Source organism: Phalacrocorax aristotelis, chromosome 7 (assembly GCF_949628215.1).
Source record: "Phalacrocorax aristotelis chromosome 7, bGulAri2.1, whole genome shotgun sequence".
Lineage (NCBI taxonomy): Eukaryota > Metazoa > Chordata > Aves > Suliformes > Phalacrocoracidae > Phalacrocorax > Phalacrocorax aristotelis.
Window position 1 is genome coordinate 15,107,776 of NC_134282.1, and position 27,303 is coordinate 15,135,078.

Sequence of the window (27,303 nt, forward strand, 5' to 3'; positions counted from 1 at the left end):
GTGTTAAGTGTCACAAAATAAATAAAACCATTGTTTTCACTCCTGCCTTGTGGCGCTAATACTAAATGTATTGGTTTGACTCCTTAGAGCTTTTTGAAGAAACTGGCAGCTACCGTAAAGTTTGCAGGTGTGTTCATAGATGAATACTTAAACCAATATTGCAATTTGCTCATCACTGCAAACGAGGAAGTACTCTTTAGTGTCACTTTGATATACATCAGTTTGTACACACCTTCAGATTCTGTGGTTGCTGGGCTACCTAGATGCAAGGGTAGTCCTGGGAACCTGAATCACGAATTTAAGACAGCACCACCACAGAAAAGTTTGCATTTTTCAAGGTAATTTTCTTTGTGCGTTGTAGGATGAAAGCAAGACCTGTCTGTCTCTTCATGGTCAACACTAAGTAATGGAAAATGACTAATACCAGCTACTCCTTAGGAAGTAAAACTGTATTCCAAAAAAAAAACAAAACCAAAGAGCTGGGCTCTTTTCAATTGCACGCTTTAGCTGAAAAGTGGATTTCACAACATAAATGCAGCTTAAGTGATACAAAAATTTCTTAACTTGGTGCTTTTTCTGTGTGGGTGTAATGGATGCACTCAACTGCTTAACCAAGCAAGTGGTAGTTTGTTTAGTTTAGTTGACGGACAGCTTCCAAAAATATACAGTCATTTTATAACTCATAGCTTGGATCTGACACTTTGCTAGTCTTAAAAAAACAACAAAAAAAAACCCAAACCCTAAACCACAACTGACTGAAACAAAATGCTTCCCTTTGCTTCCGTGAAAGGACACCTCAACAGAGGGGGGACAGTAAGTGTACAGCAGGCTTTCAACGTCTTGGAAAGGAAAGAAGTCTTATGTTCCCCTCCATCCTTCCACACTGACTGTTTCTTCTTGTGAGACAAAAAGGAAGTTGGGGAGGGAGAACGGATAGGACAAGGAAAAGGGATAAAAAACATAGAGGTGAAGCCTGGCACAGGTGATGGGGCTCTGGAGGGATGGAGGGTGCGAAGGTGGCAGGGGGTGCACAGGCTCACTGGGCACAGATGCAACAGCTCCTCGAACTCTGAGAAGCTGAGAGTGAAGGTCATCATCTCTTGTCAGCTTCCCAGCATGGTGCCTGTGACTTGGTGTGACGTTGCTTCCTCTTGGCCAAGTTTAACTTGAATAATAACTTGTACTGCTGTCACTGCCTGGGGGCAAGTGGGGATGGCTGACGCTGCTTTGCCTTTTACGTTTTGATGCCAGGGAGCACTACGCAGTGCCAAACATGTTAAAGCTCTGTTTACTCTCAAGGGATGAGAAATCACCAATGTTCTGCAGCCTCTCACCACAGAGCAGGGGAGGACCAGCGTCATCCTTTCCACCTTACGATACAGCCCTTTTGCTGTCTGAAAAACCTTCCAAAAGCACTCTCAGGCAATGGTTCTGCACAAAACCCCAACAGTTGTGCTTGTGGTTCCTTGCACGGAAAAACCCAGTTGGTCACGTTTCTCCTTTGAAGACAACTCTGCACCTCCCTCGAGTACCACCGGTCTGCAGGTGTGCCCTAGGGCTGGAGCTGGAACAGGCGGGAGCGCGGCCCCCGGCGGCCGGGCCTCACCTGCTCAATTAGCAGTTTTAATTTTAAAAAATAAACTAAACCGTCACGCAGGATTAGCTGGGCCGCGCCTGGTGAGCCCCGCCCCGCCCGTCATCCGCCGCGAGCGACGGGCGGGCCAGCCTATCGCAGTACTGGGTCGGCCCCCTCAGTGTTGATGAGCGCTGGGATTGGTCTACCGGGTGGCTGTGGCAATGGAGCTTGCCAATCGGTGGGAGGCCAATGACGGTTTTCCCATTGGCTTGGCAGGCTGTTACTCCTCGGGATGCCCGATGACGAAGTTATAACCTGCCTCCTCTGAGTGGCCCACTTATTGATCTGTCTTCCTGTTATGCCCTCCCCCCTCACCTTGTGATTGGCTAGAGCGCTCCCTCCTCTTGCGACTGGACGGGCTGTCTGCCCTACCCCGCCCTCCACCGGCCTCTAACTGGCTGTTTCTGCTGCTGGATGTCTCCCATTGGTCGGCCGGGCCGTCAGTCGCGGGAGGCGGGCAGAGGCGTTGCTCGGGCGCGGCGTTCCCGCAGCAGCAGCTGCCCCGCCGCTGGGCCCCGCCGCGCCGCCATGAGCCCCGCCCCCGCCTAGCCCCGCCCCCGCCTGGCCCCGCCCCACCCCGCCCGGCCTCGCCTCGGGCTCCCCCCGCCGCCGCTACCAGCAGCACCGGAGGCAGCGGCGCGGCCCGCGGCAGGGGAGGATGAAGGTGACCGTGGACTTCGAGGAGTGCCTGAAGGACTCGCCGCGCTTCAGGTGCTGCCGGGAGGGGGCCGGGGCCGGGGCCGGGGCCGGGGGGGACCGGGCAGGGGGATGGGCGGCGGCTGGTTGCGGGCCGGCGGCTGCCGGGAGAGCGGCGGGCCGGGTCAGGGTCTGGGGGCGCGGGGCAGGAGGACAGGGGCGGCTGCGAGGGGCCGTGTGTGGGACGCGGCTCTCGTGGGGCTCCGGAGGACGAGTGGCTGCTGGTGCGGGGGGGTGCAGGGGAAGGGGGCATCGTGCGTGCGGTACCCGGGCGCTGCCGGGCCTGGCGCTCGTGCGGGACCGGGGTCCCCCGGGCCGCGGCCGGGGGCTGAGGGCGGCAGGCAGCCGCCGCGGGAAGCGCCCAGCAGTCCCGGCGGGAGCGCCCCGCCGTCGGGCTCTGTCTGACCCTCCAGAGCTGCGCTCGTACCTCGGCCCCCAGCATTCCCCGCCTGCTCGGCCGGCCCGCTGTTGGGATGCCGGCACCAGACACGCTCGGTATAACCTTACTTCCCCCTGTCAGTCCAAGGCACGTACTATTTTGTTTTTCTCCTCTTGAGTGACCGCTTGCCTGTCATTTCCGTAGGCTTCCTTCTGCTTATGTTGGGCAACCTTCCCCTTCATCTTTCCTTATGCTTTTATCCATTCTATGTATATGTTTTGCACCATTGTATCTACTCAGCATAATTCTGCCTCTGTGTCAGACGTGTGGCTGGTCTCTGCATACAGGCCCGCTTTCCATGGCTGGTATCGCCCTGCTAGCTGATGGAGAGGCAGGCGGGTCCGTGGCTTGGTGTGATGTGTCACTGCTGTGCCCCTCCTGTCCCGTGTTTGGAGCGCCTGTGGCTCTGTGGTTGGCACAGGCTGCGTGAGCTCTGGCTGATGAAGGAAGCAGTCTTGCTCTTCCTCTGGTCTCTGCCTGTGTGTTCATGCCTCCTCTTTGTGTCAGCTTTAGCAACTGCGTGGTTCTGGGATGTGGAGGAAGTTGGAGAAGGCTTGAATGGCTTACCCCTGCCAGAAGTTGGAGTTCCTGTTCTTCCCTCCTTTGCTCCTGTCTCTGCTGCCAGCTTGTCCCTGGCTACTTCTGCCACGGGCTTTCCTGGCGACTGTGACTTATATCCTTCAATAAGCTTGTTGCCCTGGCAGAAAAGACTGGCTGATATTCTGCTGGGTTAGTGAGTTAACTCAGTGTTACAAGGGGTGTGAAACCTACTCAAGCTTGTGGGGAGGAGGAAGAGGAAACTTCACTGACAGAAGCAAGGCAATGGGGAGTGAGACCTCCCCTGAGGCAGCAGGGAGTTTTTTACATTGGCTTAGCTGTTCCACAACACTTTGCTTCAAGCTGGATGTTCTTGCTGGTATATGTACTTTCTGGCACAACTGTGTTTAATGTGGGTCCTTATTTGGTGGGTCAGTCTGAGACTGACTTAATTTAACCATAGAACTATACCATTAAAAATATTTGTTTAATAATTACTGAGACCTGCTGAAGTATAGAATGCACTTGAGAAAGCAAGAAATTGTGACTAAAGTTTGGGAGCAGAAGTGTGCTGCTGTCTCTTCAAGTTAAGGCATACTAGGTCATGTGAACTGACAGTATCATTTTGCTTTGGCCCTTTTTGATTCCTTTCCTTCAAAGAGAGAAACTGTGGAAAACTCTTTGTCAGGGTCTTCTAGTACCTTGTGGTCTTTCAAACAGTCTCTGATAATACTATTTTTGAAGAAATTGCTGAAAACCTTATGGTGTAATCACCTGATGCCACCAAAACATCCTTCAACCTTTAACTGATAGGAAGTGATAGTATTTACCAAAAAAGTTCATGTCTTTCATTATTAGTCATTAGTATTTGCTGTTATAATTTTGGTTATTCTTAGTGTTCATATGAATTACCTAAGCAAAATACTAGAAACCTTCTAAATGAAGTTTACTGCAGTGGTTTTATTATGGGATAGTAGAGACACTAATGTAGAGCAAGGTCACTGCAAAGTCCTAGCGTTCTTGCAGGGAGTAGTGGGGACATAAAGCACCTTCCTGTGCTGTGTTCCTTATCTTACAGCAAAGCAGAGCTGCAGCTTTCTCCTGACCTTGCTGAGCAGGTGGGTGTAGTCTCCGTCCTTCCCAACAGTATACCTGTTGGAGCAGTTAAATAAACCTGTTGGGAGGCATATACTGTATCAAAATGTCATAGTTTACTTTCTTATAGTTGTGGAGAAAACTGGGAGGACGTGTGTGAATCAGAGTTCCTGAGTCACCAAATCTCTGTTTTCACAGGGAGCTCTTTAAATCTTTTACAACATGCTGCTACGTAGAGCTTCAGACACATGGCTTTTTTGCTTATCTGCTTCTAATGAATTTCATTTCAGTCTTTGGGCTTTGAGATGTAATTTGGAATAACATAGTTACCCAAATCAAAGAAATGAAGGTTTGTTCGCCTAAAACGCATTGAAGGGAGTGTGGTTTGTCACTGTTGAGTTGCTGATATGTGATCAGATAATGATGGCTATAAAGATACACGTCACAAATGTGGTGGGCTATTTTGTAGTAAGGCGTGCTTCCTTCTTCCCCTCCCTTCCCCCCCCACCCCAGTAAGTAAAGAAATCTTTGAATTAGAAAACCTGAAGCAATGATGGCCTATTGCATCACTAGGCTTGTAAACTTATGATGTACCAGATCAGTTTGGGGTTGGAAACTTGAAGTTTAGAAAAGGATAATGGAAAAGGCTATGAATTCAGGCACATTTGTGCAAATTTGCAATCATATTTTTTTTAAAATCCATTCTTCCTTTGAAGCTTTGAAAAGAATCTCACTGAAATCACATTTTTCCTTCATGACTCCCTGTAGTAAAGTAAAGTGTGGACAGACCAAAGATCTAGCAAGGAAATGCGTTTGCAGTTCTCCTGCAGTGTGTTGATAACTTCCCATCAAATGAAGAAGTTGCTTGAGGAGGGGCCTTGGAGCAGGCCTTGAGTAGTAACTGAGCTGTGCTGGCAAGTTCTATGTATATAATTAGGAATTCCTGGAGTGGTTTTTTGATACGCAGATAGTATTGTGAAATAATACTTGTTCCTTCTCTTTAAACAGTGAATTTCAGCTTCAGAGTTAAGTGGAACAGACTTTACATTGGTGTTTCATTTTTGTGTTTTCTTCTTGTAACTGAAGAACATTTTCTCCTAATGAGCGTGTTGTGCACTGTAGCAGCCACATGGATCACTCTGAACCTAAATTTTTAGAAAGGAGAAGCAAGTTTAAGTGATGTGGAAATATATCTGCTGTAAGTAATAGTTAACGATCTCTCTAAACAAATAGAAGCAGCAAAATTCTGTTGCTTGTGATGTGTGCGATTATAAGAACTCTCTAGAAAAAACTTCAGTCTGTTCCAGTCTTTATAAATGCATCAGTAAAAAGCTGGGTATTTTTGAGATAATTTCTTTGTCCTTATCTGTCACTGTTGCTGAAGTTTAAATTTTGTTGTATTCAATTTTGTATTCACTTCCTGAGAGCCCAGCTGCAGAACAGATGAAAGAACATAAATCAAACTGTTGCCAATTACCATTCTTAGTAAAAGTATATAGCGGGTAGTTTCTGAGTAGAACTGATGGTTATAGTGTGTTCCCTTCAAAACAACTTGTCTGGGGAGCCTTCCATTCAGATTGAACTGAAGGGTTGCCTTGTGCAGGCAGGCCTGCAGTCTAGGTAAGGCTGGCTCGTCACTGAAGTTCCCTGGTTTGTGTTGGTTTTCTTCTGTGGCTTTGATCCTGGTCTGCCTAAATGGGTCCAGCTGAGATGCGCCTTGTGCTTACGTAGGGGGTTGCAGGCTGGATAGGTCACTCGTGCTACTTGGTGGCTTTCTAGATTTATGAGGGTTTTTGTCTCTTTAGTACTGTGCAGCCAAAGTTTGGTCACTAAGCATCTGTTTTCCAGGTAACAGGAAGGATCTTGTCACTTTAAAATAAGAGTAATATAAGAAAGTGCCTTATTTAACCAGTTTGGAATAGTTCTTGTTTAGTAGAAATCAGCATATGTGCCTAACCTATATACCTTGGTCTGCTTATTACTTTCTGAAGAAAACACAAATTGGAACATGGGAAAACTTGTCCCTTCTGTGTAGGGACAGCGGGCAGGGTGCTGCAGTGCAGCCTGCTTCCTAACCTGCTGCATTCCAGCACTGCGAGTAGCAAGTAAACCCCTCTTACTCAGCACAGGTTTATGGTGTGGGTAATCTTTGTGTGGTTATGGTTCTGTTGAGATCACTGAGGCTGCTCAGGTGGGTAACCTCAGCTACATTTAAGGTGTTGAGGTATGTGACCAAGAACTTGTCTGCGTATGAAATCTGTTTGTTTTGCTCAGACTCACCTAGCTGCTTTTAGAGAAATTCCCAAAGAAATGTTTGGTCTGGGCTTTCTGCTCTTGGTGTTTAGGACTGAAAAGCAAGTTTGTAACTTCCTTGGCAATGCAGGGTGGAAAGTATTGCAGAGCAACAGAAAAAGAAAGAGTAAGTCAAAAGGGAAAGCTGCCGAGCACTTGCTTGTAAGTTTGCATTTACCATTTTTCATGCTTATGTGGCTGTTATGTTTATAATTTCCAGATTGTAGGACAGCACTTTTCATAGCTGAAGTGTAGTGATGTGGAGGACAGTCTTAGTGGGATGCTGCTGAGTTACACATGTACAATGTCTCTGTCAGTTACTGCTAGGAGTCCGATGGGGTTAGTTAAACAGACTGCTTCTAGATTTCTAATTCTTCACTTTTGGGGGGATTGCAGTGAATGGGCTGTTCTACTCCGTCTCTAGTCAATGATTTACTTACTTTTTAAATCTGTGACTGCATCTTTGAAATGTACATTAAGAAAATAATTGACCTAGAGGAAGGAAGTGGGATGTATTGGAAGATAGGACCTAATATTAGAGCATTTTCTCCTAGGGTAATCATACTAGTCTAAAGAAGTTTCATTGATTAATATCGATGTGTTTAATGTCGTCAGTGACACAGTGGGATCAGGTGCACCCTCGGGCAGTTTGCAGATGACACCAAGCTGAGTGGTGCAGTTGGCACGCCAGAAGGATGGGATGTCATCCAAAGAGACCTAGACAAGCTGGAGAGGTTCAGTAAGGCCAAGTGCAAGGTCCTGCTCCTGGGTCGGGGCAACCCCTGGTATCAATACAGGCTGGGGGATGAGGGATTGAGAGCAGCCCTGCAGAGGAGGACACGGGAGTACTGGTGAAAGAAAAGCTGGACGTGAACCAACAGTGTGTGTTTGCAGCTCAGAAAGCCAACCATATCCTGGGCTGCATCAACAGCAGTGTGGCCAGCAGGTCGAGGGAGGTGATTTTGCCCCTCTACTCCACTCTGGTGGAACCCCACACGCAGTGTTGTGTCCAGCTCTGGAGCCCTCAGCATGAGAAGGACACGGACCTCTTGGAGCAGGTCCAGAGGAGGCCACAAAAATGATCCAAGGCTGGAGCACCTCTCCTACGAGGACAGGCTGAGAGAGTTGGGGCTGTTCAGCCTGGAGGAGAGAAGGCTGTGGGGTGACCTTATTGCAGCCTTTCAGTACTAAAGGAGGACTATGGGAAGAATGGGGGCAACCTCTTTAGCAAGGTCTGTTGTGACAGGACAGCGGGTGATGGTTTTAAACTAAAGGAGGGTAGATTTAGACTGGATATAAGGAAAAAATTTTTTACACTGAGGGTGGTGAAACACTGGCACAGGTTGCCCAGAGAGGTGGTCGATGACCCATCCCTAGAAACATTCAAGGTCAGGTTGGACGGGGCTCTGAGCAACCTGATGTGGTTGAAGATGTCCCTGCTCATTGCAGGGGGGTTGGACTAGATGACCTCTAAAGGTCCCTTCCAACCTAAACCATTTTATGGTTCTGTGAAGATCCCTCTCAAATACATTTTATCAAAATCTCTCACACTGAAATCTTTTAAAGCCTTTTCAAGTTTAATAGTAAGTTGTTACAGTCCTTCCTAACGGAGATTAAAGAAATGTGTCCTGAAATCAGGTTGTCTTGAATTGGTTACTGCACCTGAATTGTTTTAATTAAAAAAAAGAAAAGTTGGCTGTCATAATTATCAATTACAAAGGTGAGGGTTTTTTAATGGTGATTCTGATTCTATTTCTTTATTGTTTGATTATGATTTAAAGTAGCAGCAAGCTGAAAAATATTAACTCTATCTCAAATCGCTAATAGGAACTTAAAATATTAATTTCCTTGGGTTTGATCTTTTTAAGTTTTTATCTGGGAATGTTTAGAAAAACCCCACGCACGGAGAAGGGAGCTGACAGTGGAAGCAGTAACAAAATCTGCTAGCTATTATAATGTTGCTGTAGCACAGCAGCAGGATCAGTTGCTGAAGAACTGATGTTAATTAAGCCTGTGCAACTGATCTTTAATGAGTACTTGCAGGATAGGAAGGACAGCTTATTGGTGTGTGTGTGCGTGCACAACGTAACTGTAATTATGCAAGCTCTTACAGTTGTTCAAGTTTTAAATATAGATTTAAAGAGGTTTGGCTCCTTAGCCTGGAGTGTCTCTCACTTGTGTTGCTAAGCACATCTCATGTAATTACATTAAGAACTAAAGTTCTGGAGATGATAGTTTTGTAGTTTGGGGGGGAGGAATATCAATGTTAAAATCTCTGGAAAGCAGGATTAGTAAATAGAACATTTAATTAGGAAGGTGGCAACTATAAAATAGAAATCTGCCGATATTGGGCTAGGTGGGCTTTGGGTAGCTTTGTTATTTCCTATACACATCTGTGAAGTCACTAGCCACCAAATAGCAAATGTGCTGTTTCAGCTGTGTTAGCAGTCCTCTGATCTTTTTTCAGGCTTAGCTTCTTGACAACCTTGTACTCAGAACTGTGTTATTTGGTCAGCATTTTTCCTGTTCTTACTTCATGCAGTGAGCAATATGACTTAAGTTATTGGTAAATTTTTACTACAGTAAATCATTCTAAAAGGTCCCCAAAGCAAACTCCATCCTGATAACATGCTTTGGGAGAAAAAGGAAAGGAAAATACCTAATTCTCATTGACTACAGAAACATTACTACTGAGATTACGATTTACAGAGACAAGAGCCCTTTGCCTGGGTCTTGATGCAGGCCTTTCTGGCTAAACCAACTAGTTTACTATCTCAAGGAGATGCAAATACAGAAGTGTCATGAGGGAGTGGGAAAAAAAAAAAACAACCCAACCCACCCAAAAACCCCATGAGGTTACTTAAGGAGCTGTAAGACATAACACAATGTCTATGTGGACAGGAAATGTAAGAATAAATTCTGACTAATTTACTTTTTTTACCCTTTCACTTGTACGTGCAGAATTCAACTTAAAAACATGTACAGAAGTTTAAACCGTGTAAATGCGTCTGTGATCTTTTTGAGCAGATACTGTCCTGATTGTTTGAGGTTTAGATAGCCCTGTGAGTTTAGGTAATACTTCAGGTGGTTTGCTTTTTGATAGTGGCAGATTTATAATAAAAATAACAGCAAAAGTATCTGCAATGGAAAACCATTATGAGGAAATACAGATTAGTATGTGGACATGTGTTTTCGTATCTGCAGAGTCTTCCATACTTTGTGCCAATATGAGTCCTGGTTTTGTTGCCACTCTTTCGTATGACTAATTATTAGATCAAGAGCATGAGATAGTAGGTATTGTCATTATGATCATAAACTAAATTCTAAGCAGCCCAGTAAAGTAGACTAAAACATTGGTTTGCCTTCCTGATGATCTCTTAAAGAGCAGTCCTTGCATCTGCAGCAAAATAACTACTTTATAGTTAACATCTAATCTGTGAATATTAAAAGTAGCCAGGCCTCAGACCTGGGGTAAACCAGTTGTTTTGTTTTGATGCACTGTATGTAACTTACACCTGAGTAATGGAGAAATCTATTTTATGGGATGATGTCCTGCATGCATTTTCAAACTAACAAGGCACAAGGATAGACTAAGAAAATAATTTGCTGCAAAATAGTCCCTTCAAGTGTTTTATGGATAAGAGAAGGTTTTGAAAAGAGAAAATACCTGTCAGATGGTTGGCGAACTTGCTCATGTGGCATGAATCTTTCTGTGAATTAGGCTTTCTGTTTGATATTTTAAGTTTTTTGTTTGAAATTCTAAGGCTCTACAATATGCAGGCACAGTGCTCTTGAATAATTTTTAGAGTTCATATGTCAACAGTAATGGGGTTTTAAATAGCTGTGGTTTTGCATGAGAGTGAGTCTCATAATAGTGCACAGGCACAAACTACCTTTTTTATTTTCATGAATTTACAATATGCCTTCAGTAACAGTCATTAAAGGAAGACCTTTCACAATTTTCTATGAATGAACACAAAGCAGAGCTAGTGATCAGTTTGCACAACGTGATTTTTAAGTTTCTAAACTTCCAAAATGTATTTTTGTATTTTAAGGTTGGTTATAATACAAGGAGAAATTGGAGAAGCCATATGTAATGAAATATATTCCATCTGACAAAATTTGAAAAACCAAGTTCTGTGCAAGAGAATTCCATATTTCCATCTTTCTGGGTGCCAGATGTTAATTTAAGTAGGAACACATGGATATCAAACACACTCAACATTTCTGTGCATTTTAAATAACCTAGTCTTCAATTATTAGTTATCTTGTAATTATTTTTAAGATGATGTGTAACTTACATAATGATTATGAAACAGACTTTGTGTACTGATTTTTAGAATGACATTTTGTGGATTGAACTTTGAATTGAATTCACTTCTTTGGTACAAAGGAAAGGTGTGTTCAATTCGGAGTCTGACTTCTGGCCGTGAATGTTATCCCTTCTGCCTGGCAAAACAGAGGTTTGGAGTTTGAGCTGGGAGCTGGGGTTTGGTTTTCTGCTTCATGGTCTCTACCCAGGGAGGCACTGAGTCTCTTCTGTCCCCCTCCTCACTGCCGCAGTGATCCGCGCTGGGTTCAGGGCTCCCTCAACTGCTTTGCACAGTGGTGATGGCTGGTGTGAGTTGGTGCCAGGGGACCTGTCCCACTCCCTGATGCCTTCCTGGACTCCAGCTCTCCAGTGATTCTCTTGCTGCTATGGCTGCTCATCAGTGGGTGGTGATGGAAGACTGAATGTTGCCTGTTGTGAAGATAGAAAGGTGCAGACTGTGTGCATTTTTTTGTTTGTTTGGACTACTTTGTGAAAGTAGTCAGTCTCTGTGTTTGACTGTTATTCTGCTGAATTTTAATATAAAGAACATGTGGTGTTTTTACAATATCATTGGTTTCATGTAACACGCTGTTGCTAATATTTTAGGTTTAAGACAGCTTAAGAGCTGGATGGGTGAAGAAGGAAAATTAATGTAGGTGGAGCAGCGTTGGGCCCTGTGATCTTAACTGAGACTAGCAAAAGGCATTAAAAAGACTCACTGATCAACTGGAAATGTAGGTTATATCTTGTCTTTCCTAGACTTGTAGCATTCATGTAAGTTGATTGCAGTTCCCGTCTGTATAAAGAGTAATTAATAAAATAGGCCCCTTCTTTCTTAACTTCCTTAAACAGGGTAAGTTGAGTTCATCTCATCTACTGTGTAGCTATCTCTTTTCTTATGGCAAATCTTAGGCTCCTTCAAATCTTAATGAAGATTCATAGTTGTATCCCAAGTGCCTCTTGATGTGTTTTAGCCGTATGTGTCAGGATAAGGTGAACTGCACCCTGGAAATAGTGTGTTTCTACTCTGTAGTTTCCAAAGGTGATTTAGATGACCAACTCCGGTATGTATGCATAGATACCCATATTTGATCAGATAAGGCACACTAAGACAATAAAACAGATGAACTGGCTTTGCCAATCAGGGTTGTTATTGAGGATAAAAACTGTTTAAGATGACTGGGGAATCTCTATTTCATTGAGGATGCAACTTCTGGCTGAATTTGTGTGCTTCTAAATTGGAGTCTGTTTAAAAAGTATATGCACATGTGCACATCCTCTCTCCAGGATTATTCTCCAGAAGAATCACCAGTTTGTGGAGAGTGATTTTTTTTTTTAGAGTACTTGTTTAACTTTGTGGAGTGCTTTCTTTTGTCAAGTGTCTGATTTTGAAGAATATATCTGCCTGTTTATTTTATGCTACTTGATTTATCCCAAAATGAATGATGAAAACTGACAAGATGAAGTGTTAAATGTGCCTACCATAGCAAAATATATGCTATACTGTAGGTACTGATATTGCAAGATTTTGTTTGAAAATATTTGCAGTTGATTGGAGATGAAAAACCTTTAGTATGTAGTTAATAAAGGATATGTAAGCTTCTGTTTGGCTGAGAAATAGCTTACCCACAATTAGCGTCAATACATGAATGAAAGTCCAGGGTCTATAAAATCTCCTGATGACTAAAAGTAGTGAGAGAAAAGATACTAAATGTACCCAAAGATTATTTAAACCTTTTCTAGGGCTGTGGGTGTACCATATGCATTTTGTAGTTTTTATGTTACAATATTCCAAATGCTTATTTTTTTAATAGACTACCCATTATCATTTGAGAGGGATGAAGAGAAAAGGAGACTGGCTTTTCCAAATGTGAAAACAGTAAATTGGAGGAAAACACCAATACGCTGTGTTTCTGTATTTTCCTAATGCTTATGTACTCTGTTATCTTGATCAGATTCATTTGACTAGCTGCTTCAGTGCAAAGGCATAAACGGCAAACAGTCAGTTTCTTTGCAGTATGAGGGATCAATAAAACTACACAGTAAAACTGTTAATTTAAATGTAAAATACACTTACGGTAACTGAGTGTGAGGTGCATGTATGTGTATACACCTAACAGCTAAACAAAAAAATTCAAGTTCAGGATTTGTCTATTGCAACAAAGCTGCAACCTCCCCTCTGACTGTCAAACAGAACACTCTCATTTTGTGAAAGTGTATTACCAAAATACTCAGTTTCTGAAGGGTAAATATGTGCTGTGGGGACTTAGTCTTCATAGCAAATCTGAAACTTCCCTCCTGCTTCGGTAAAGAAGGTCCACCTGATATAACTGAAATCATAGAGAGCTAATGGTCCTTAGCTCTTCTGAAACCTGGTGAGCTCTTGTTCTAAAGGCTTTATTGTTTGGACACAACAGTACTTCTTTAACTGTAGTAGGTATAAGTTAGCAGTGAAGGAAGTTATAGAAAGAAAGGGACAGATACTGCCTTGTTTTTCTGAAATCAAATCAAACACAAGACTTGTATTAAGATATGAAATCTGTAAAGAATGCTCTTTAATTACAGAGTACTCTGATCTCCTGTTGTCTCTACTTCATTGGAGGTTTTCTGTACAGGTGGTTAAGTCTTGCTGTATCAGTTCTGAACATATTGATACTGAGAAATCCTATACTGGGGAATCCAGTGATAGATATTCTTTCTGTTTTTCAGGCCCTGTTACCCTGTTTTTTCTATTGGATGCATTTGAGGTACATAAGGGCTATCTTTCCAAATCAGGGATTAATTTCTTCATTGTTCATCAGATTGTTAATACTTCCAGATTTTAAAAGAAAAAGTTGACATGACTCCTTAGCTCTGACTAGGAACTCCAGATCTTGAGGCTAATAGGGCGTAGTGTTTAGATGGAGGGATGTCCTCTTGTATCATTTGCAGTTGGTTGCTTGATGGCTGTATTTATGGTTCCACTTCCTGACCTTACTATGTAGTTGAGTTTTCAAATGTTGAATTCCTTTATTCCTTCTGCTGTTTGTGTTCAAGCGTCTGCATAGTGGCTGAGATTTAAGAAGGTAAAGCAGCCCTGTGATGTTTACAAGTTTTCAGCAACAAGAAGTTTCTGCACAGCACCATCAGTTTCTTGAGCCTGTTTCTGCTGCCTTTTTTTGTTGCACTGTCTTGATACTACAGTCCTACTTCCCTATCTGATAGTAAGGCCTCCTAAAAAGCTTCTGACTCATTCTTGAGATGTTGGAATTACTAGTCAAAGTTGTACAGGACAGGTATTGTGGTATGTTGCGTTCTTATCTGAGTTTACGTTAAGCAATGTAATCAGCTTCTTGTCTGTGCAGCTTTCATGGTCACCATTGTGTCCCCATCTTGTTAACAGCTGTCCCATAATGAACAAAACATTTAAGTTGAAAGATTAAAAAAATCCTGCTTATCAGAATCTTTGTGGAAGAAAATGGTTGCTAATTTCTTCCTTAGGCATAATGTCAGGCTCTCTTGGGGTAAAAAAAACTTAGAGGAAAAATACTAGGCAAAACTATTGGGAAAAGAACGCTTGGGCATTTCTGGCAAGTTACTGCAAAAGAGTAATGAGAGAAAAAGCTTGAGAATTTAGGGCCAGCAGATAGCACAGATGTCCTTACAGACTGTGCATGATACATCAAATGCTGCTGCAAGTTTAGGGTTAACCAGTTTGCCTTTCAACCATGTATATTAAGTGGCAGTACTTGTTCCTTTTTGACTGATTAGTTTATAATGTTCATTATCTTCTGAGCCATGTATAGTCTTGCAGTAAAGAACAAATCAAGCGAAGCATGCATCCTAAAGGGATTTGTCCTGTTTCTTTGTTATATCAAAGACTGTATGAATTGCTGAGGATGAACTAGACTTTGTAGGCAAAGAATACCTTAAGTTCATAACTACAAGCAGACTTCTGCTTTAATGATTAACTGAATTCAGCAGATACCATTATCTTATTTCATTTGATTATTTTAGAAGAGGAGAAGTCTGACTTGGTAGAAATAGAAGAGTGGCCCTTCTAGTACTGAGGGCTTGATTCTTCTTTCACTGGGGAAATTTGAAATGTGGATAGCGCTTGCTATGGACCTGAGAAAACTTGTTTTATTCATCAGCATGATAATCTTCAGTTCAGGAAATGCATTTCCATATTTCAGTCCGCCAAGCTCGTAGAAAATTTCTAGGATTTCAGGGTGGGTGTGAAGAGAAAGTCACATTTCTGATTCAAAGTCTTGCTGTTCATGTTGTAAAGCTTTTCCAAGCTATTGATAATTTGTTTTGTGGCAATGAATGAAGAACTAATAATGTAAGGAGTACTAGCATGACTGAGGAAGTTTATCTCTGTGTGTCAGGGAGCATTCATCATCTGTTCTTCAGCCCAGAGGGGCTCTGTGCCAGCAGGGAAAAATCTCTGCAGTGCCAAACCAGGGCTTCAATGGGCCCTGTGACAGGCTGCAACAGCGTTCTTTCTTGAGATCATGTTAATGGTTATGACACATCTTGTAAGTTATAAAACTCTTCTTGTGTGTATCCATGCTGTTATCCAAGGTTATTAGGCCTTATTGTTCAGTGTATGACTTCTTTGTCCCTCAATATATCATGTTTCCTTTTTAATCTGTGGTTGTCTGATGCCATTATACACATACCAAATGTATTCCTTGTTAGCATGTTGGGTAAGATGCCTCTAGATACCTTTTCCTTCATCTATACTTAAATATAAAGTCAAATGCAGTATACAGTGATAGGAGGGAGCAGTTGGTATGCTGGAGGGTAGGTCTGCTGTTCAGAAAGACCTCAGCAAGGTAGAGGAAAGCACTGGTAGAAAGCTCCTGAAGTTTAACCAAGACAAATGTGAAGGCTTGAAACAGAACAACTCCATACAGCTGTGCTGGCAGGCAGGGACCTTTGCGTCCTGGTGAGCAGCAAAGGGACCATCGGTCAGCAGTGTACCTGTGCAATGGTAAAAACTGGCAGTATATTGGGCTGTATTTGCAAGAATGTAGCTGGCCAGTTGCGGGAAGAGATGATTAGTCTGTATTCAGCTGTCATGAGGCTAAGTCTGTTATGACCAATTTGGGGCCCTGCCAATAAAAGAAAGATATTATGAAAATGAAGGACATCCAGCTAAAGGCAACTGGAATGGAGTATGTGGAGATTGCCCAGAAAGGTTGTGTTACTTGCATCCTCCATTCTCATTCAAAGTGGAGAGGATCAGGAATATTAGTTACGAAGCAGTTACAACTTATTTTGGGTGGAACAGTGTCATCAAATTATTCCCTTTTTAGTGGTTTTTTTTGCCATAGCTGTGTTATGTTGTGGTGTCTTGTAGGTGAGGAGTGTGTTGATCCTTGGTTTTTTTTAGCAGAGAGGGCAGACAGAGTATGGAAGCTTGAAATGTGTCTCCAGTAGAACCGACTGTTTACTTGATTGGTATGGTATTGCTATTTTCTTTTCTGTGATGTTCACACAGATTCCTATTTGGAGGACTTTGCTGTCAATGTTATTTCTCTGTATGGTGGGATTAGTCATGATGTTGTATGTGTTTCCCCAGCCTGATTTTATCCACAGCAGTTAGTCTGTGGCTGTTTCTAAACTAATCTGTAAGTAGTTGCTTAGCATCTGAAGCGTGATACCAAGATGCAACTGAGATGGATGTGTATGAGAGAGAGCGAGCGAGCAGACCAATTAGGTGAGCAAGTGTAGTATATTGTGTGGTATAGCTGCATTTTAATTTGCCTTTACATCATACTTACAGCTTGTGGTCCATCCTCTGATTAATGTCTATGGGCCTTTTTGCTGTGTGTCACCTGATGGGCTCTGGCTTAGAGGAGGAGACATTCCTGTAAATCATCAGGTGCACATTCTGGTCTTGCACTTCTGTATCTCACCCTGTTTCCAGTTTTTCACGTTCAGTAGTACTGTCTTCCAAGTTGTCTTTAAGGTGTTTTGAAGTTGTCTTGCTTTGAAGACTCTCTTATTGTTATAAGAAAATTAGTGACTGATTTATTCCCACTTCCCTCTCAGTGAGGATGCTGAATGCAATCACTGTCAGGAGTGGTCCATAAGCAACTCTATGGCTGATTTTGTTTCAGTCTGATAATTGGGATCATAAGGATTAGAAGTCACTATCTTGCCGGCCTTTTCATCTGAATCTGGGCAGCACAGGTTGAAACCCAAGTATGGTATCGCGTAAAGCCATAGCGTGAGTGCTTGGTAATTTTGATACAGTTTGATTTTTGACACACCTAGAACTGTGATACCACTGTGGGATGCACAGATAGCTTGCAGCTAATCTCTACTAGTGTCTGTATTGAGTTTGTATTTAACACGAGTTAGAATGATCAATTGCTTTTACTTCAGCCAGTTACAAACCAGCTTTACCCAGCTTTGGCCCTTGCAATTAGTAAGCTGTATATATCTTTGTAACTGCTTTTCAGTTTTCCTAATGCCCTTAAAGTTTAAAATGAAATGCAGTTGTAGAGGGCAAAGGAGAGTTAATCACAGTACCATTTGCTTGTTGGTTCATGTTCAATGCTCTCTGTCCCTCTGAGGCTGAATTGTTCCCCACTGGCAGTGGAGCATGGTAATGCTTCTTTATTTACTCTTCTGATATACAGCTGGTCTCATGAAATTACACTAGAGTAAATGAAAGAATGTGAATGTAGTCATACTTGAATATGTGTACTCAAATACTTTGATTTAGCTATTGATAATTTGTGGCTGGTCTTGCACATCAACTTTATACCATTTAACTGTAGTAGATGTTAGTTGAAAGGGCATGTCATCTGCAGTGAAGTATAAGTTGTGCATTAAGGCACTATTCCAGATAGAATACATGCAAGTAGGAGAGCTGTTTCTTTCCAAGGTTTGAAGATGACACTTTAGCAGTAATATTACTGAAATTGTGATGGTGAGAATCTGTTATTCCCATTTTGAGTCCAAATATGTGAATGTATTTAAGTCCCAGTCTGAATAGGAACAAGCACACAAAATCAAGTGCTATTCTTCTGAAAGTATATTCAAGAAATGAATCTAAGATTTAGGCTTTGAAGTTTCCTCAATTAAAATTAAAGACCCCTCCTTCCCAAATTATGGGAAAATACTTTATTAATTGGCTTTTATTCTTTTGAATATTTTTTTATAGTGGGATGTGTTAATTCTAGAATTAACAATAATTGTTAATTATCCATAGCACCCTTGATTTCTCCAATTTGTTTGTCCGCATCTAACTTAAAATGACTGCTGATTCCAGCCTTCTCACTTTCAGGTAAGCAGCCTAAAAATGCAAGCTAGAACATGATGAATGAGTGAAAGACTAAAGGCAAGATGTGGCTTCGATGGCAGATATCCTTTGAAGAATAGGTGATTTTAAAAGCATTTTCCATTGCCACCTTTTATGCTGTAAGAGTAAACAGGCCAAGCAGACGCTTGCTGTGGCCGCAGTGTGCTTGGCATTACTGTCAGCAGTGTGCAGTGGTTTAGTCCAGGCTAAGTTAGTTCTGTAGCACATGTCTGCAGCTCGTGGCCTAACAGTGACCGATTCTCTTTCTTTCTAGAGGACAGTTTAGCTCTCATTCCTCTTTGGTTCCTGGGATTCTTGGAGTACCGTAGTACCTTAACCTGGAAGCAAGTCTTTAGGGTTAATTAAGGGGAGTGCTGTGATGGACACCAGAAAGTTCAGCTTTCCTTTGTCATATGCTGGGCTAGGTAACTGGTGACATTAGAATCATAGAATAGAATCATGGAATCGTTTAGGTTGGAAAAGGTCTGTAAGATCATCAAGTCCACTGTTAACCTTGCATTGCCAAGCCCCCCGCCAAACCATGTCCCTAAGCACCACGTCTACATGTCTTTTAAATACCTCCAGTGTTGGTGACTCAACCACTTCCCTGGGCAGCCTGTTCCAATGCTTAATAACCCTTTCGGTGAAGAAATTTTCCTTAATATGCAGTCTAAACCTCTCCTGGTACAACTTGGGGCCATTTCCTCTTGTGCTGTCACTTGTTACTTGGGAGAAGAGACCAACCCCCACCTCACTACAACCTCCTTTCAGGTAGTTGTAGAGAGTGATAAGGTCTCCCCTCAGTTCCCTCCCCTCCCCCCCCCCGGCTAAACACCCCCAGCTCACTCAGCTGTTCCTCATAAGACTTGTTCTCCAGACCCTTCACCAGCTTCATTGCCCTTCTCTGGACATGCTCCAGCACCTCAATGTTCTTCTTGTAGTGAGGGGCCCAAAACTGAACACAGCATTCAAGGTGTGGCCTCACCAGTGCCAAGCACAGGGGGCACCATCACTGCCCTGCTCCTGCTGGCCACACTATTCCTGATACAAGCCAGGATGCTGTTGACTTTCCTGGCCCACCTGGGCATGCTGCTGGCTCATGTTCAGCCACTGTCAACCAGCACCCCCAGGTCCTTTTTTGCCAGGCAGCTCTCCAGCCACTCTTCCCCAAGCCTGTAGCGTTGCCTGGGGTGGTTGTGACCCAAGTGCAGGACGCAGCACTTGGCCTTGTTGAACCCCATACAGTTGACCTCAGCCCACTGATCCAGCCTGTCCAGATCCCTCTGCAGATTGACGCTCCTGCCCAACTTGGTGTTGCCTGGAGACTTACTGAGGGTGCCCTTGATCCCCTTGTCCAGATTGTTGGTAAAGATATTAAACAGAACTGCACAAAGATATTACACAAAACATTATCCTCATTTAAAATGGCTGCTAAGTCACATCTTGAGTTTTCTTCCATCATCTGCCATATTCCTCCTGCACTGCAGCTGTGCAGGAAGCTGTATCTAGCAAACTGAACTGTGTTTTAGGAGGAGGAGGTGTGGAGGCGAGAAGGAACATCAGAGGAGAGAAACATGTTCCTGAGAGTCCTTGTTACAGAGCATGAAGAGTATGGGAGGTTGCTCATTTATAAAAGCTGTCCTCCACCCTTAAGCAGCTGTTCTGGTTTTGTGCGCTGCCATACTGTGTTTGAACATCTTGAGAAGCCACAGATGTTTGATTTTGATTCATATGCTGAGGCAGATTTGATCTTTATTCTTAGTGCCAGAGCCTTCTGGCTAAGATTACCCTGACACAAACCCTTCTCCCAGCTCCCACTTTGCTAAGGAGCAACATTTTTGGTATATGTCAGATCTGGCACTTGGTTCTCGGCTGTTCTATGACCACTTCGTGTGTTTGTAGCTGGAGATTGGGTCTTTGCTTGGGACATGAGATTTACTTGGAATGATGAAAATTTTCTGTGGACTTTAACTAATACTCGACACAGATGCTTTAGAGAGAGAAACGCACCTTTGTATTCTGTGGCTTCAAAAAGTATTAAATTAAGAAAAACAAGGATAGCGTTCACATAGCACAGCTCAGATCAGCTCTTCTTAATGTGTTTTCTAACCTAGTATGAAAACAATTTTTGTGACTAGATGGTGTTAATACATTATTAGATATATGTATATGTATTCTGATAGTCTGAGGGCATCCTCTCCTTTATTCATATGCTTGTAATCCACTGTTGGTCTAATACTGTGGATATGTTTGCATGAGAATAACTTTTCTTCTAGTTTTTAGATGACAGAAACAGTTAAAGTAGCCAGTTCTATGCAAAGAAACAAGGAGGTGAAATGGGGTTTGGCTGGAACCTAACAGCTGTTTGATCCATATCCAGCTGCAAGACCCAGATGTGCTTTCCCTCCATCATGTGGTGGTGGTGGGAAATAGCCTGGAGAACCAGGCTGGTGCTTCAGGTGCCTGTGGTCATCATGCAAAGATGATCTGCAATCAGTCAGGTGGTGGAGGGGCTGCATGTCTCCCTTCTCCCATGATATCTCTTTCTGCTTTGCTTATATTTCTTTCTTGACCTGCCCCTCATCTTATCAGTCTTTTGATGTTCTGTTATTCTTTCAGTTGAGCTTATTCTGTCTTAAAATTTTTCCCCTTGGAACAGGGCTTTAATTACTGAGCGGATGCGTTGTCTTCGTTCTGCCTGCTTTAACTGCCTTTATCTCTCATTTTGAATCTTAGACTTTTTAGCTCATTAAGTCCTGTGGAGCTAGAACTCCTTGCTAGTTAGATAGTAAAAAAAAATTCTTATCAGATCTTGCTGCAGTTCTGTAAACAAGCTACATAATCATGCTTTTATGTTAATGCCAAAGAACCAAGTAAAAGTTGGTTGCACTGGGATTATAAACAAACGAGTACAAAATTGTAGTTTAAATATTGAGATACTTTTCCTTCCTTTGTTTTGGTTTTTTGTTTTCTTTGTTTGTTTGTTTCTCTGTAATGCTCTCTGAAACAAGATCTAACTCGAGACTTAAATGAAAGTTAATTATTTATGGAAGAAAACAAAGAAAGTAAAAGAAATTTACGTTGTCTGAAGTCCTTTGTGGCCTGAAGCTAGAGAAGAGGCAGAAGCCAGAATGGAACTGTGCAGGAATGTTTAGCTATAAAACCTAGGACGTAACTGTGGGAATGCCTTTAGATACAAAAACTGGAATGCAACTATGTGTTAGTGAAATCTGCAAAAAGCTGGGAATGTCATGCTCAGTGTTTGAGGACTGCAGGCAATTGGCAGTGTTTTTCAGAACTAGTCTTGTAAATACTGCTTTCTCCTGAGTTTGGGGCCTGATCCAGTCTTTTTTCATTTTTTGTTTTTGGCTTGAACTCATGTGAACTAGAATGGAATTAGCAAGAGACAGTAAAGCTGTGGTTCTGTGTGCTCTCTCTCAGTGGTAAAGCTGGCTTATGAAATTCCTGCTCAAAATCGTACTTCCCTGCCTGTCTCACTTTTTCCAGGAAGAGTTTTTTTGTCAGAGTGAAATGTATCTGACCCAATTTTCCAAAAAGCATCACACAAAACCACCTATTACCTTTTTTCCCCCAAGGTGAACTACTATTGGTGAACAGTGTGGCTCTGTGAATAGTTATGCTGGAATGAGTGAAAGAATGAGGCACCCTGTGATGGGAGCAAGGGATGGGAATACAGCTGTTCTGAACAACCTGTGTGTAATGTGAAATCGCAGCCTCGTTGAACAGATTTTTGGAGTGTAGCATTCGTTGCCAGAAATTAGTACATTCAAGATCTCAAGGCAATAGCGTGATGAAACAGCAATATTCATGAACTCTGAGCAAAGTGTCATGCTTTCTCGGCCTTCCTCTATTTTTTTCAGGTAGCAATAAGCAAGGAAGGAGGTGTCAACAGAAACATCAGCTCTCAAGCAAAAAAAAGTTATGGTTTAGAAATGCATCATGGAAGCAACTTTTACTGGCAAGTAAAATTTGACTGGCCTGAAAGTTGCAACCGGTCTAGACTAGAGGCAAATGATATAAGCAAGTGTGCCATCTGAACTTACTGCTGAGTCAGCTGACTCATGGCATATGCTATATTTTTCACAATGTAATTGCAAGGTCATTCATTAAATAGCTGTGGGTTTGTAGGTTTGCACCAGGAGAGTCCCCAAAAGATTACTTAAGAAATTTCACTCAGACTTTTAGTTTCTTTCCTTTGTTATTACTTTCAAACATGTAAACTGTTGGCTATACAAGAATAGAGGCAACCTATTTTAATGTGACAGACATTAGGATTAATAAAAGCTCATCTTAAATCTTTATTACTAAGCTATATGTTTTATTGGTGATGTAGTTTTTCTTCTTTTTACTGTCAAATTTTCTGCAATCCTTGTGGTTCTCTAAAATCTATGCTGTTTTATAGTTGAAATTTGAGTGAAACTGTGATGGCAATAAATGGGTTAAATTAACATGTCCCTGCCCCTTCCCCCCAGTCCCAGAGTATTTTGGTGTAAAGTTTTACAGGAAAGTATTTTTTAAACCATGCAGGGCAGCTTTAGAAGAAGTAGAAGGAGATGTGACAGAACTGGAACTGAAACTTGACAAGGTAAGCTTTTCAATTCAACAGTGTCTGTTCTGAAAAATATAAAAATATGGTTTTAGGTTTTGTTTTAAAGTTCATAGCTAGGAAGCAGCAGTGGCCACCGACCACCGATCTGCTCTTGCGGAGGGAATGGATCTGGGTCAAGTGCACAGCTGGGTGCCAGAGACCCAAGCTTCAGCAACAGCAGCAGCAACAGGCAGTGTGAACTCTCCTTCCCCAGCTGAGGGTTTGGATTGTGCAATACCCTCCTGCCCCTCTGGCCCCCTCCCACTCATGTGACTCAGCCCCACAGTGGGAGCCACATGCAAACTAATTCAGTTTTCACGTGAGTTAGAAGCCAGGGGTTGGCCATCCCTGGGTTGATAGCTTATATTTTGGCAACTGCATACTCTGAGGACACCTGGATACTCTTTGTTTTAGAGATTTCAAGTCAATGCTTTGTCTTTGTTAGCCTGCAGCACAGCCACAGCAGGATGAATATACGTGTGCTTCACTTTGATCTGGAGGACTTAACTACTGTAAAATTCACCCTACTTTTTGTCATGCTTTGTGCATGTATATGAAAGGTTATATGTAGCATTTTTTCAGTGCCTTACAATCCATTTATTGGTTTCCTAACCAGTAGTGTCTGGAGGCTTTTGCTATTTCTTTGCTAGTGTTTTGAGGGTGGCTTATTTTTATTTTACATCTGTAGAAAGTTTCCTTTCCTTATTTTATGCTAAATGTTTAACATTATTTTTTGCTGGTGTTTTAATGTGATAGGCAGATGTCATTTGTTCATCGTCTTAGCTGCTTTTTGAATGAGAACAACTGTTCCTGCAGCTGTGAGTTGGCTGCAGAAAGATAGACAAAGGCAGTGTAAAGTCTGAAGCCTTTTTGGTGCTGGTTGTAATAATGTTTCTAACTTTTGTAGTTAATAATGTAACCATTTGCCCTTTCAAAATAAATTTAAGATACTTAATTTTGATTTGGTATGAATTTTGGTGAAACTGATGTGTCTAAGACATTTTTACTGTAGGTGTGATGATCTGGTTTGGTAGATTAAACCATGTAAGTATTTAAAGGGTCTGAAAAATCTTATCTTGGAAGTTTGTGTTTTCCACCAGTCTAAAAGGGGCATTTTTGGGGAAAAGAATTCTCAAATCCCTTAAGGAGCATTACTCAGGGCCTTGCCCACAGCCTCTTGCAGGAGGACAGTGCCAAATAGCCATTCTATCATGTAAAAGCTGTTAAAACAAAAACCACCCAAACCCGTTTGCTTCCTCAATAAGAAAGCAAGTACACAAGGTAAGTATTTAAGTAGTTTAATTATAATGTGAAGTGTAAGTGATTTAGTATAATGCTTAGGTTGAAAACTGAGCTGCTTGTGTGAGCTAAAGTAACTATTGCTTGAGGGTATGATTTGTCTAGACTTGGTAACCTTTTCTGCTCAGTTATTCATACAAAACTTAGTTTTATTGTCCCACAGTTGTGACTTTGGGCTACATTATCTGCATTTTTTCCCATCTCTGGAAGAAAGGACACTGGGTTCATGATTGTAAACCATAAGCAAAAGTGAAGGGAAAAAAAGATCATTAGTAGTGATTTTTCTGTCTATTGCTCAAGCAACTTGGCCATTCATCAGAATGTGGGAGTTGATGCTCAAATTTCTTCTTTTCCTAAGAGGATCTGAGTCAACATGAAAGTTACTGGGTAAAATATGCAGGAAGGTTGCTTGGGTGGTTTCCTTTCCCCAGCATAGGATCAAGTACCTTTGTGTTGGTCTTCATAAAAATTTTTCTAACATCCTGGAAAAAATCCTTCAGAGACGAAGGTTCACCCTTCTGATTGTATTCTCAGTTTGGCCTAGGATGGGGGAACTCAGTTATAATATGTCCTCTCTCAAGAGATCATCTCAGTGACAGCACTAATCATTCTTTCTGTCATTAATGACCCAGTGCATAAATGGTTCAAAAAGCAGGAAGAAGTCCGTCACAAGGTGCTGGTGGCTTTCATGTCAGGCTCTGCAGTACCGTGATAGCTAAGGTGCTAACCTAAGCAGTGAGTGGTAGGGGTGGAAACCCATCAGAGAAAGACTAGTCGTATGAGTGAGAATGATTGGTTTTTGCCTTCTGAGATGTAACTGTCTCTTCAGTTGTGCTTTGTGCAGATAGCCTTTTGCTGTCCTGTGCCTGTATTCTGAGTATCTCAAGATGAAACAACTGGTGTGGGTTTCCTTTGGGATTTTTTGACTTGAAAACAACAAAGTGTTTATAACTTACTTGGGTTCTAACCAGTTACGTTTTAGTTACTGCACTTCTTGCCCTCATATGGCCCTCTCTTGAAATATGTGCAAAATCTCAGTTAACAATAACACAAATAAAAAAAAAGTAACCCTCTCAATGGTATATTTATTGACCTAGAGTACCATTTTATAGCTATCACTATACAATAGAAAGCTTTCATAGGATGTGGAGCTCTGTAAATTTAGATTTGAACTTTTGAAATCTGTTTCTTAGACTTAACTAAGCTCAGTGTGCTTTGTGTTTATATGGTCATGTAAAAAAACAAAACAAAAACTTCTGCTTTGTAATTTTTTTCTTTTTAGCTGGTGAAGCTTTGTATTGCAATGATTGATACTGGGAAAGCATTCTGTACAGCCAACAAGCAGTTCATGAATGGAATTCGAGACCTTGCACAATATTCCTGTAAAGATGCATTGGTTGAGGTAAGTTCTTTAAGAGATGAAAATAGGAGAAAAGCATAACTTAAAAAGGGTAAAATAAAATAGTTGGTGAGAGTAGGAGTTCAATTTTATACCATTATTTGCCTTTTTGCTCCTTTTTCTTTGAGATATCTTAAGAGTGAGCATTTTTGACTGTGGTGCACTGCAAGTGTCTGTACTTTGTAGTTTCAGCTGTAACGGGCAATGGCAAGGGTTTTGCAAATTCCAGAAAATATGTATTAGGTTAGGAATAGTCATCTTGGGAGAAGTGGAGAAAGTCAGGTTGATGCTGTGAACAGCTGCCCTTTTTAATTCCCTAAATAAAGGGGTTCTAGTCATGAGATCCCAAGAGCTGGTTCTCTGCAACTAAATTCCCTGAGCTGATCTCTTGGGTCCTGATTCTGGCACTCTGTAATACACAGAAGTTTAAATTTTTAAAGGTACAGAGCCCACTTTGGTGGTGTAACCTCAGACTGGTGTCTTGTTAGGCTAATTTGGAACACCTAATACTTCCTGTCTGTTACTTTGAAATGAGATATGGAATTGTGTAATATGCAGGTATAATTATGTGCACAGTTCTGTGTATATTATCTATATTGACTGCATGTTATGTAATAGAACATAAATTGCATGTATGCATCTTCACACACTAGTTGAAATAGATAATTCCTGTGAACTTCAGCATAGTCTGTGTGCAGCTGAAACTGTTGTCTGGAAATTTACTTGGTAGAAATGGAGTGCGATGGCAAACTAGTAAAACTGATATTATTTGATTCCAAGTAGGTGTGTGTTACACTTGTTGTGTAAGCAATAAGCAGTTATCCAAATATGTTAGGTATCATTGTTTTCTAACTGTGTTTGAGACATCAATGCTACGGACTGATGTCTATGTTGCTAAGCATATCAGCTGTGAGGCAGTAGTTCCAAAAGTAAACGTGTTTGTACTGATGATTATGTTAACCAGGTTTTTGGAGTTAAACTATTAAACATTAATTTACAATACTTAGTATTACACTACTTAATATTTATTAATGTGTTAAATTCTGTGAACTTTCTCATAGCTTAGTCAACCTAATTTGAATTTTTCCTGCTTTACTTCAGTTTGGTCCTTTATTTATATGTAGGTAGCTATAACGTTTTTGTTGCTTGTAGCGATAATAGATTTACTTGATATTACCCCCATGTTCTCCTTCTAGCATAATGGTTTTAGTTTAATAATCATGCTAAGGAAAATCAATTCCCAAGTTCTTTTCTGAAAAGCTGTAAACCTCTCAAATGTTCCTTTCATGCTGTGTATTTGGTAGGGCTTAACTTCAACCACTTTGGTTTATTTACAGACCAGCTTGACGAAGTTCTCTGACACCTTACAGGAAATGATCAATTATCACAATGTAAGTATTTGTAGCTGAAACATGACACTGATCGCTTACCTCCAGTTATATTTGATAACAGAATAATGCTAAAGCTTTTCTTGTTGATAGTATTTGCAAAGTCATGGTTTAAGTGGTATTAAATACCTCATTATATACTTGTAAATATTTTATTTATATTTTGATTACGAGGTATTTATAAATATCCCCTTTTCTGCAGATTTTTATCTCACTTTTTTGTTTGGACCTCATAAGCTTTACTAAAACCCAGTGCTGTAAGACAGTAAATACTTAATTGTTTAATCTTTTTTAAATGAAA

The 27,303-nt window shown here is 41.6% G+C and overlaps 1 protein-coding gene across 1 annotated transcript in view; it reads left to right on the forward strand.

Annotated features, from left to right (window-relative positions):
• The first annotated feature begins 2,192 nt into the window (after positions 1–2,192).
• The window catches only part of ACAP2 (ArfGAP with coiled-coil, ankyrin repeat and PH domains 2), a 67,921-nt gene continuing 42,810 nt past the window's right edge, over positions 2,193–27,303 (forward strand). The window contains exons 1-4 of the mRNA XM_075098924.1: positions 2,193–2,347; positions 22,856–22,913; positions 25,498–25,617; positions 26,952–27,005. Coding sequence (XP_074955025.1) covers positions 2,295–2,347; positions 22,856–22,913; positions 25,498–25,617; positions 26,952–27,005 — 285 coding nt within the window. The 5' untranslated portion in view covers positions 2,193–2,294. The remainder of the gene's footprint in view (positions 2,348–22,855; positions 22,914–25,497; positions 25,618–26,951; positions 27,006–27,303) is intronic.